The sequence below is a fragment of the Aegilops tauschii genome, chromosome 1 (genome assembly GCF_002575655.3).
Source record: "Aegilops tauschii subsp. strangulata cultivar AL8/78 chromosome 1, Aet v6.0, whole genome shotgun sequence".
NCBI lineage: Eukaryota > Viridiplantae > Streptophyta > Magnoliopsida > Poales > Poaceae > Aegilops > Aegilops tauschii.
The window spans coordinates 117,921,818-117,934,076 of record NC_053035.3 but is presented as its reverse complement, the minus strand read 5'-3'; the positions used below and the strand labels follow the sequence as shown (position 1 = coordinate 117,934,076).

General features: G+C 47.0%; 1 protein-coding gene across 1 annotated transcript; it reads right to left on the bottom strand.

Annotated features, from left to right (window-relative positions):
• Positions 1-522: 522 nt before the first annotated feature.
• Positions 523-7,107, bottom strand: LOC109781851 (uncharacterized). Its single transcript, XM_020340448.4, has 3 exons — positions 6,192-7,107; positions 4,618-4,947; positions 523-3,739 (listed from the first exon to the last, which is right to left on the bottom strand). Exon 3 carries the CDS (start codon positions 3,604-3,606, stop codon positions 712-714), a length of 2,895 nt encoding a protein of 964 aa, XP_020196037.1. The 5' UTR covers positions 3,607-3,739; positions 4,618-4,947; positions 6,192-7,107; the 3' UTR covers positions 523-711.
• Between the last annotated feature and the right edge of the window lie 5,152 nt (positions 7,108-12,259).

Genomic DNA, 12,259 nt, shown 5'->3' with positions numbered 1-12,259 from the left:
CTACGCAGTGGTTTGTGTTGCAGCTACATGGTTTTAATCACCGTAGCGGGATCTTTTTTCTTCTTCTTCCTTTCTGTTGTAAGGTTGTGTGCATCCGTAATGTCTATAGAACATTTCGTTGTTGCAGAGGTTGGGTGTAATTGGTATCTTCACGATATTAGTATATTCCCTTTGTCGAAAAATATTAAATCTGTCCGAAATCAAACTTTGTAAAGTTTGACTAACTATATAAGAAAAATTATCAACATTCATAATATGAAATTAATATGTCTTTTTTAGATGCATCATGAACTTAATTTTTATACTATATAACTTTTGTACTGTGAATGTTGCTATTTTTTTAGATAAATATGGTCAAACTTATTTATGTAGTTTGACTTCAAACAAATTTTATACACGGAGTAAAAAGAAAGCGGAGGGAGTACGTTATTCTAGCTAAGAGCTGTAGTCTTCAGGGTGCATGCGAGCAATCGATCATTTAATCATCCGATGAAGGTTTTCCAAGTTTACAATGAAGTCCTCTGATAATTGAAAAAAGCTTTAGCTTCAGATGAAGAACACACGAACAAAATTTAAAACATGAACATAATATATTAGAGAAATGAGAACAAAATGCTTAACGGTGGCGACCGATAACTTTGATACAAGAAACAGCCACTGATAATACACAAACATTTTGAGATTCACAACCACAGCATGCAAGCCGCGCTACTAGCCCTTGGAGTTGATGGCGCTCGCCTCCGTGAGCTTCCCATGGAGAACGGTGCTCTCCGACGCCGAGCTGTACTTGTCCTCCGTCGACGGCGCGACGACCAGGCCCGAGCCGACCTTCCAGTACTTCCCGTCCCCGGCGCAGCACTTGCCCCCTTTGTCGTGCGCCTCCGGCTCCTCGCCGTCCGAGCTCGACACCGACACCTCCCTCCAGTTGCTCCACATCCTGAGCATTATGTACAGCAGAGCCATGCACACGGTGGCCGAGACGATGGCGATGGCCGCCACGATGCCGGACACCGTGGCGCTCGCGAGGCGCCTCCCGTTGGCCCCGCACGTCGGCAGCGGCACGCCACAGAGCTCGCCGTTGCCAGCGTAGGACGCGGCCGGGAAGCTTGATAGCATGGCAGGTATCGCGCCCGAGAGGAGATTGTCCGACAGGTTGAGGCGGTTCAGGCTGGTGAGCTGCAGCAGTGAGGTTGGTATCTGCCCATGGAGCTGGTTGGAGGACAGGTTCAGCCGCTCCAGCTTCACGAGGTTGCCGAGGGACGTCGGAATCTGTCCGGACAGCCTGTTCCGGCTTAGGTCCAGCATCACCTGCAGCTCCGACAGCTGACCGAGCTCCATGGGGATCGGCCCCTCCAGCGAGTTCTCCGACAGGCGTAGCTCGTAGAGCTTGTTGCACCGCCGGAGTGTGGGCGGTATGATGCCGGTGAGACTGTTCTTCTGCAGGTTCAGAACGTTCAGAGACGTGAGCCTTCCGATCTCCTGCGGAATGCTGCCCGAGAGACGGTTGCCGCTGAGAGACAGCTTGAGAAGGCTCGAGCAGTTACCGAGCTCCACCGGTATGACGCCGGTTAATGCATTCGACGAGAGGTCGAGCTCGCCGAGGAACCGCAGGCCGCCGAGCCAGGAAGGCACGGCGCCTGTCAGACTATTACGCTCAAGGTTCAGATGGGTGAGCTGCAAGCAGTTGGAGAGCTGCGCCGGGATATCGCCGGAGAGGTTGTTGGATGAGAGGTCAAGCATCTTGAGCTGCGTCAGGCTGCCCAACTCGGCCGGGATTGCACCGGTCAGACAGTTGCCAGCCAGCTGGAGGCGGACCATGTTCCTCGACCGTGTTACCGCTGTCGGGATGACACCGGAGAAGTTGTTGTCGGTCAGCACCAGCACGGAGAGGGAGCTCGAGCCAAGGAGAGGGACGACGCTGCCGCTGAACCTGTTGTGCGAGATGTTGATCACCGTCAGATTCTTCAGCTCGAACAGTGCTTCTGGCAGGGGGCCCTCGAGGGAGTTGTTGTACAGGGTGATGATGCTGAGCTCGGTGAGAAGCCTGAACGTGTCCGGCAGTGCGCCGGAGAGCCGGTTGTCCGCCAATGCCAATGCCTGCAGCCTCCTGCATTCCCCGAGGCTCGCTGGAATCGAGCCGGACAAATCATTCTGCCGGAGCTGAAGCACCGTTAGGCTCTTGAGGTTCCCAATCTTCTCAGGGATAGTCCCATGGAAATGGTTGCCGAAGAAGTCCACCTCCTCCAAGCTCGTGCAGTCGGTAATCTCATCAGGTATGGTCCCGGACATCTGATTCTCGTACAGGAACAAGGCCTTCAGCCTCTGCAGCCGGCCGATCTCCGGGGGGAGCACACCGGTGAGGCCATTGTGGTACAGGGACAGCATCTCCAGGTTGCTCAAGTTAACTATCTCAGGTGGCAGAACGCCGGTAAGGCTGTTGTTGTGCAGCACTAGGTCGACAAGGTTCGCCAACCGGTCGATCTCCGACGGAATCTTCCCAGTGAAGCTGTTGTTCGACGCGTCAATTGATCGCAGAGAAATGCAGTTGAGCAGCCCCTCGATGCCTCCTTCTAGGTTGTTCCCGGCAAGGAACAGGTTCTCCAAGCTTGAGTTCCCGGGGCAGAGGTCTCCAGGTATGGTGCCATCAAGAAGATTGTCAGACAGCACAAGGTACTTCAGGTTCTTCAGCTGTGATGTGGAGATGCTGATCACTCCAGAGATGTTGTTCTTGGACAGGTCAAGAACCTGCAGCTGGCTCAGCTGGTTCAGCTCTTCCGGGATGGCACCTGTCAGTCTGTTGCCGAGCAGGTTGAGGTATGTCAGGCTGGAAAGCTTCCCAATATCCGCCGGAATCGCACCGGAAAACTGATTGTTTGCAAGGTTGAGAGACTGGAGAACACTCAGGCTGCCAATGAACGAGGGAATGGTGCCACCCAGCCTATTATCAGACACTGACAGACTACGCAGATTTGCGCAACCAACAAGCTGCTCCGGGATGCTTCCAGTGAGAGTGTTGTTGTCCAAGACCAGCTGCTGCAAATTCTTCAGGTTGCCAATCTGGTGAGGAATGGTACCACTCAGCTGGCAATAGGCCAGCGCCATGGTCTCGAGCTCCGTGCAGTTGCCGAGCTGCAGCGGTATCTCACCGTGCAGCATGTTGTCGCCAAGCCTGAGAACTTTTAGGTTCCCAAGGAGGCCCAGCTCCGGAGGGATGGTGCCGACGAGGGAGTTGGAGTAGAGGAGCAGCGTCTTCAGGTTCTGCAGCATGCCGAGCTCTGGTGGGATCGGCCCGGTGAGGGAGTTGGAGGAGAAGTCAATGACTTCTACGGACATCAGGCCAGATATCGCCGGCGATATCGTGCCCGATAGGCCGTATCCCGACAAGTTGAGGCCTGTCACAATGCCCTCTCCCGGCAGGCATGAAACACCGTGCCAGGAGCAGACATCAGCCTCCGGCGACCAGCCGGAGAGGATGCCTTGAGGATCAATGAGATCGGACTTCACCTGCAGCAGAGTGGCAGGAGCCATGTCCGGTGTGGCTACACATTCCGGTGCAAGCACGATGCCGAAGAGCAGAGATAGAAGAAGCGCAAGCGGAATGGCCATTGCTACGATGATATGATGCAACTGTGTAAACTACAAAGGGGGAGCTGAACTTACAGGATAGCTGCTACCCCGGAGTTGGGAAGATGTGTATAAACCCCCATTGCTGTGGTGTGGTAGCTGGTAGGAGCCCAAGCTGCAAAAAGGGAAAAAAGGTGTTGTCAAACGCCTACCTGCTCTGTGTATCACAGTCAGGGAATGTGCTGGGCTCCTGCTAGTGAAAATGCAATACAAGCCAAAGGAGAAGGTAGAGCATGTAGAAATGCAGAATCCCGCTTACAGATATATGATTAGAATAATCAGAGTAGCTTTGAATAATGCAGAGCTAGTTATTAGGTATTTTAAAGGCTAACCTTGTTGCTTTGACTTGTTAGTTCAGCTTCTTCTGGGTGTTATCTAGTGACGAGAATGAAAAGGGCACTGGAGATTAGTAAACTGGTGCACTTTACAGAGGGTACGTGCTTAAACAGTTCAACCACCCTCCTTGATTTGGTAGCATAAGGACAACTAGATGATGCTTCCATGGTTGATTAAATAGTGTTCTTGCTCAGGTTTGGTGATAAATAAAACGAATAGAGCGTACTTACATTGTTTACCTATAGGAAGAATAAATAAATAAAATTTCTGATTATTTAAGCAAGCAGATAGCACAGAAATTCCTTCTTGGCAGGCTATCAACTATTGGAGATACTGTTGGCCATCTAACCGAAAACAAAGGAATTCAGCAGGTTCAGTGTGTGGCTGCGCCTACTACGTACTACGAACCACGACGGCATACTTCTAGTTTCACATAACTGAAGACAGTACACATAATTGTACTATGATGATGAAACAATCTCTGACATGCATGAGGAGGAAAAAGACCAATCAGTAACCAAGTGAGCCAGACCCACTAGTGGCGTTTCAATTATAAGGTAGTGGGAAAGTGACTTTTGCATTGGAGTGACAGTGACAGAATTGAATCTCAAGAGACCACGGGAAGCAAGAAAGGTGAGAGAGAGAAAAAAAACTTACAGTAACCACCACAACAGTTGTGTCCATCCCCATGCTATGACAGGCAGCAATGCAGCAGCGGCAGCAGCATGCATGGGTCGCACCAGCTCACACTCTACTTTGTTTGCTTCGGTTCAACTGCACGTCGCAGGGATTCCATGGGGAGAGCAAGTCCAATCAGATAGAGACATACAGTTGTCATGTTATCCGAAAGCGGCATCGCAGTCCTAATGATTCACAACCACGCCCAACCTTTTTGGTTTAGACTCTGAATCCTGGAGCACAACAAATGGGCATTTGCATCTCATTTCAGACTTCAGGCCGCTTGAAACACAAGAATTTTTCTGGATCCTGCAAGAATTCAACTGTGATCAGCGCACCTCTGAAACCCCTACATTGCAAACATGCTGCTCCTTCTGGTGAGCCAGCTGCCTTCAGCAATTTTCCAGTCATTTTGATTGATCATTCAGCTACTGAACCACAACTGTAAAGACTTTTGTATGCATGAACAGAGGTTCAGAGAAGAGTTGAGAGGGGTCAGTAGATGACTTGATGTCCCCAACTACTCATCAGTCGGTAGCATGAAGTCAATGATGTGCTGTTGGTGTAATGGTTGCATCATTGGTCCAAGATTGACTTTGTTCTGCATTCAAACAATTTGGTACTGGCGCCTTATTGAGCTGGCTTTGACTTGTGCCTCCATAACATTTTCCCTTTTGCTTGCACGTTTCTCACTTGCTCACACCCACAGGAGTTGGGATTCGGGTTATCGGACAGGACATGAATCAGGTGACAAAGTTGGGTGTATGATGGAATGTACTTGTTCTTGCTGATCCTAAAGCGAACTGTTTAATTAAGCATCATGGAGAGCTATATATCATAGAACAAGCCGTCTTAAGCAAACATTCTTGGACAAATGGATAAATCCATTTTGCATGCTCTTGGATCATGCATGTGGAACAATCATTTGCTACTTGGAAACAAGGGTGTAGAGAAACCCTACCCTTGTACTATAACATCCATAGTATTAGTGGCATGAGTATATTATTATATTCAGATCATTTGACAAAAAACATCTTCATTGTAATTAAATAATGTTGCTATTCTGAAGGGAACATCGTGCAATGAGTGGGATTAACAAGGGTCATCCTTTATCATAGAAAACAAGGAGGGGATTTGAAGAATTTAGAATAATATAAAAACAGGCCAATGTAGCATCACATCATGCGGCATGCCATAAGATTCTTCTAATTATTAACTAGAATCATTGTTATTTCGCCAAGAAATTCATTACTATGGCATCATCATGCAACAAAACACAACACACACAACACAACAATTTGGCTATATGACGAAATATGATGGTGTATTAATGTGCCATACATTATTCCTTATGTGTGCAGTTGGTGGTGGTTTATTTCTTGGTAATTACTGAATTTCAAAGTTTTTTAGGATTCCTCTTGAATCCCAGTCCAGGCACTTCCTTTCACTTATGTATGGTGCATAACTTTATTAGTTGTGAACCAAACAAAATCCCAAACAATCCATACAAAATGCATTGCAATGATTAATAGATTGAATGGACAACGACTAACCTAGCTGCAATGGCACGCAAGATGTAAATTTGCATGGCTAACCATGTGCTTGAGCAAATCAGCCACACCTTCCCCCCATGCAGTACGTCGACAGCAGCACTTATCATCGCAGACGAGGCGCCCAATCAGCTGGGACTGGACGCCCTTTTCAGTTAGGAGATCCGAAAGCACATCTCCTTTCAGATAATCTGTCGGCAAAAGCGCTTTTGCTCGCATGATCGGTCGTTGACTCCATGCTATTACGAGAAGATTATCACCCTTCACCTTCATGGTGCAGAGGCACAGCTGCTTGACGAAATGACGAGACCACAATGTGCAGTGGAATCCCTATAACCACAATGTCAGGGGCTGCGAGTGTCGAGGAAGTAACAAAGTTCACTAAGGCTGATGGCTAGGTTGGTACTCGATCCAACTGCAATTTTTTGCAAACTGATAACAGAGGCAGAAGACTCTGAAGAAGCTGGATAAGTTGATCCGTCTGCAGCTTTGCACGTCTGAAATGTACAACTTCACCATGCGTTGGTTCGTCAGTCAGCATCCGTGTGTTTCCTGAGCAGGAGCAGCTGCCAATCTCCCTCTTTCATCCATCCATCGCAGGTGACAGCAACTCGTTGACCCTGAACTCAGCATCTAGCCATGCACGAAACTCGTCTGTGCGGCCTCGAACCCCGTAATGGTGATCGAAGGTAGCCTCAGCGGTGCCTGTGCTTCAGCGCCATAAGGTCGAACACAGCGCGGGCGGCAGGCGCGGTGCCCTTGGTCCCATGAGGTAGCTTCAACCAAAGAAACCACGTCAGCTTCTCCATGGAGATAAGGCCACCGGATTTGAGCGGCAAGAAACCGTCGAGGGGATCCCGCCGAGACGCAGCCCTCCGGGATCGGTGGCCGTCGCCCGTCGGACAACCGCCGTCCCGTTAGTAGTTAGCGCATCACGCGGGACGGATAGTGATTTTTTTCTTTTGAGAATCCGGATGGAGAGTGAAAGGCCATATGATTCTGTCGCTGGGCCAACTGTGCTCTAGGCTTTTTCAAGCTCGGTTGCTGGTTCGGCCCGTTAGACTTGGGCCTTTGAGAGGCCGGGCTAAAGCCTTAATTATGAAATGCTCTAAAGACAAAAAGGAAAAAGTGTTCTAATAAAATAATCTGAAATCGTTGGACTGGGACTTGACTAACACACGTTGTTCTTAAAAAAATGACTAACACGCGTTTACAAAGGAAGTCACTATTCCCTAAAAAACAAAGGAAATCACTATTGTTCTAAAAAAGGAAAAACACATTTCTTTTTTCAAAAAATAAAAATAATAAAAGAAAAGGGAAATCACTATTTACCCATATAAAAGAAAATCACTATTTATGTACCCTTCAACTTATGCTTCACACACAGTGCAATATGTGCTCTCTGACAACATGTACTCCTCCATGTAGTGTAACATGTACTCACTGGTGAACGGGTTCTTTCTGCGTAGTGCAAGATGTACTCGCCGACTAAACATATGCTTCATGCGTGATGCAACATGTGGTTAGTGCAACCTATGCTCTCTCGATGCAATCTGTAGTTCACGCATGGTGTAACGGGCACTTCATAATGCAACATGTACTCGACTGATGAAAAAAAACAAGAAAAGAAAGAGAAATAACCGGAAAGTCAATTTGGCTCCCGGAGCCAAAAACAATTTGAAATGAAAAAAAATCAAGACAATGTTTTTGTGTACTTAGTCACATCCAAATGCTATCTGAAGATTTTGAGGCAAAAAGGTTAAACATTTTGGCTTATACAAAAAAAAAACAAATTGAACATTAAAAGTTACCCCAAATTGTCACCCTAAATTTGTTTCTTTTTGCCGACGAAACACCGCTGCTCCGTTTCGCATGAATATTGTCATGCATGCTTGTGACACTAACACAAACATCTATAAAAATTTTGAATTTTTTTGAAAACATTTTTTTTGCATTACTGTTCACCCGGGAGCCAAAACGCCAGCCCCGCGAAATAACATGATTCAATGCCCCCCCCCCCCCCCACGCACACACACAGAGAGTGTGAATAAATAGGGAAACCTACCTTGTTGTATCAGGAGTGACAAGTCATTGGTCACTCCCTGCTTAGCGCTCGGTAGGAAAGTGGGTAGGTGTGAGAGGCTGGCTTATTAGGGATGCTAGACTACTCATATCAATAAGGAATTCCTTCTTTTCCGAGAGCCGATTATGAAAGAATTCCAAAGTTAAGCGTGCTCAACTTGAAGCAATTTCAGGATGGGTGACCGACTGGAAGTTGGTCCCAGGTGCGCACGAGTGAGGACAAAGTGCGCAGGAAACACTAGTGTTGATCTGTGGGAGCAGTCTAGATCCCGCCAGGAGTAACGACCGGTAACCGGCGGATGTGTCTGGGACATTACAAGTTGGTATCAAAGCCGACCCTCGCGGTTACATAGATGTTGCGGGTCAGGTGCGCGGTCATATTGTGCATGACGTTTGTGGCCCGTCATGGCACACGACATGACACATGTGCGGGACTGGGCGCACAGACGTGTGCCAAGAGGGAACGTTCCCATGGGCCGACGAGGACATCGGTTCTTTTGAGTGGGGGTGTATGTGAGAGCCTGACTTATTAGTGAAACTAGACTACTCATATCAAGAAGAAATTCCTTATTTTTCGGAGGAGGCCCATTCGGAAAGAACTCCAAAGTTAAACATGCTCAGTTTGGAGCAATCTCAGGATGGGTGACTGACTGGGAAATTAGTTCCAGTTACGCACGAGTGAGGACAAAGTGTGCAGAAAAGACTAGTGTTAATTTGTGGGGCCAGTTTAGATTCATCCAGAAGTAACGACCCGTAACCGGCGGGTGTGTCGAGGCGTTACAGTAGACTACTTAGTCACCCTGTTTATGAATCTAGTCAAGTTCGAGTTTTGATGGACCGAGATAGCTTAGGCCGGACGAATTTCCTACCTGTGAAGTGATGTAACTAATGAGATTAGTGAAGCGGACAATAAAAGAAAGAGAACAAAAAGTGACGAAGAAGACATGAAAAAGGAAAATTTACCCATACATCACCATCCGCTCAAAACTACCTGCTAATCAAGCTGACGAGGACATCAATACCATTGTTACATCCACAGCCCCTGCTGCTATACATACTGGACCAATTACTAGAGCTCGCGCACGCCAATTGAATTACCAGGTACTTTTGTTTCTTGGTAATGATTCTAATGTTCATGAGAATATGATGCTGCCTAAATTGGATACATTTATTTTGCTTACAAATGAAGGGCCTGGCATGGATAAGAGGGATGAACACTGGAGCAAGACCAAGCCTGGAGATGATGGCATGCGCAAGGGGAACAAGAACGGAGTTACAAGTGATGATTTCAGGACTTTGAAGCCACCATAAGGAGTGCATGAAGCCTTGGACGAAATATACAAGATGCCACTTCATAAATTTCGTTCAGAGGCTATTCTAGGTGCTGCGTCACCTTATTATTGGGCCAGACCCATGTAATTTCGAAATATGTAAGTATAGGCTGTTTTTAGAGTCCGTATGTGTGGGGAAACAAGAGTTAGGGTTGGATTCGGACCCCTCCCACAAGGGCCACGAAATTCCCCCTATTCCTCCATATATACAACCCTTAGGGCGTCGTTTAGACTTTGGGGTTTTGTTTAGATTAAAGTTCGCCATAGCTGCAACTTTGCGTACTTCGTTTGTGTTCAACGACCAGACAAAGGCATCACAGAACCCCACCTTGATCAATAAAGCTTTCCTCTTATATTCGCAATATCCAGATTGCAATCTTAGTTTCTTACTTGTTCTTCGTTTGCCTGCAGGAAACAGACCTTCGTGGTCAGGTTGATCGTGCTCCGGCGTGGTCAATAACCTCTCGGAGTTGGTTTAGCGAATGCTAAGGCGCGATGTCCTCGCACGTTCGTAGTCGGATCGTCAAAGTCAACTTCCTCCAAAACGATAGCCACCATCTCATCAAAAGACGCGACACCTTTGCCTCTATCAAGTGGTATCAGATTTCCAGGTTGCTCGGTGAGATTTTACAGTTTTTCGTAGTTTAGATCGAGTCTGTTCTTCATACCTACAGTCCACGAAAAAGCCACAAAAAAATTAGGGTTAGTTCCTCCTATCCGAACCAATCTGAGCCTTTGCATAATCTTTTCTGTATTTGCTTTGTTGAATTTGCGGTTGCATCGTCGTGTCAAGTTGCTGGTCTTAGCGTCTGGTTTCCCTTAGAATTTCGAGTTCTGTTCACAAGTTGTCACGCCGCCGCCGCACCATCGTCATCGTTCCTACCATATACCACCACCACCAACATATTCCTTACCGCTGCCATATACATCCGCCTGTCCACCACCAATCCGAGTCCACATATACATCTGCCTGTCAACCACCAATCCGAGTCCACATATACATCCGCCTGTCCACCACCAATCCGAGTCCACATATACATCTGCTTGTCCACCATCAATCCGAGTTCTTTTCATATTAGGTTTGTTTTCGAGATCCATCTAGTTTTTGTTTTGTGTTTCCTTGCCTGAGTAGGTCTCGAAAAAAAAGTCTGGAGACCCTCGGGCAGTTCTTAGGCCAAATTTTCGGCGACCAAAAATATTTTTTCCCTATCCTATTTTTAGGTCCCACGGAGCGTTTTGAGACACTCGCCATTATAGTGATTTTTTGTCGCACTTTTTCATCGTCGCTGCCCTGATTTCCGAAAAAAAAATTGTCAAAAAATTTCGTGCCCATCCTGTCAGTTTGACCTGGGAAGAGTTTTGAGACACTCGCCATTATAGTGATTTTTCGCAAAAAAAAGTGCAAAAAAAATTCCAGAGTTTGCTTTTCCCTTGTTTACGTGCAGCGCCGTGATTTTGTTAGTGTTCTAGGCTCGCGTCTCTAGCACGGTCTAGCCTAGGACCAGTACAGTACCGTCGTTGAGCGTTTATTCAACTTTGCATCTCTGAATTGATTATTGCTGGCCCTTTTTGCTACCATATTATAAGCCTTCCCAGGTCCACATACATCTACATCGTGCGTCTGACTCTCCCTGGTAATCGCTCTATCCAAGCTTTGAGAGTTTTGACTACATCGGTTGCCGATCACCGCCTGCTGTTGGGTAAGAACTGGTAAGAATTTGAGATTTGCTTGACGGATTTGTGACACCCGCCACCACCACCACTTGTTAGTAGTCTGTACGATCATATTCTTGTGTGTTTCTATTGCTGCTAACCATGCCAGGATCACAAGCCGACGAGATTGACTGGGAGAACTTAACGAACAAGGAGCTTCATGATAAGTTTCAGCAAATGATGACTGAACAGGTGCAAGATGTGCTGAACAATTTAAAAGAGGCCATGGAGAAGATCACTGGCCTTGAGAAGACGTTCGAAACAAAGCTCGATAACAGATTTAATGAACTGCTTGCGCGTCTTCCACCACCGGCTGCACCTGCCGCACCTCTTCAAGAACAACAACAACAACCTCCACGTCACGAAACAGCCCTCCGCCGAGCGAGCCGTGTCCTTCTTCAGCCTGGCCAAACTGTTGGTGCTGCTGTTGATACTTCTGTGGCTCCTGCTGCTGATGCGGAGGCTGATTATGCGTGAGATTACGAGGATGAGGTTGATCAAAATCAGAACTACGTGCAACCACCAGCACGACAACCACCAGGTTGTCCACTTGCAAATAATCACAATGGTAGGGCTCTCCCTCAGGTACGAGATCATGACCATCTTCCTAAACTGAAATTAAATATTCCACCATTTGAGGGTAGATATGTTCCTGATATATATCTTACTTGGGAGTTAGAAACTGAACAACGATTTACATGTTTACATTATCCTGAGGAGAGACGTGTTCATGCTGCTGTTTGTGCTTTCACTAGCTTTGCATGTGTTTGGTGGTCTGAACATTGTAGATTATATCCTATTCCAGCTACTTGGGCTGCTTTGAAAACTGCTATGTGTACTCGTTGGGTTCCACCATATTATCAACGTGAATTAATTCAAAAATTGCAGCGTTTAAGATAAGGAAATTTTTTTGTAGAAGATTATTATCAGAAATTACAAGCTGGC

Excerpts from the sequence above, each read along its gene's own strand:
- LOC109781851 (XM_020340448.4), bottom strand. The coding sequence starts at position 3,606 with ATGGCCATTCCGCTTGCGCTTCTTCTATCTCTGCTCTTCGGCATCGTG.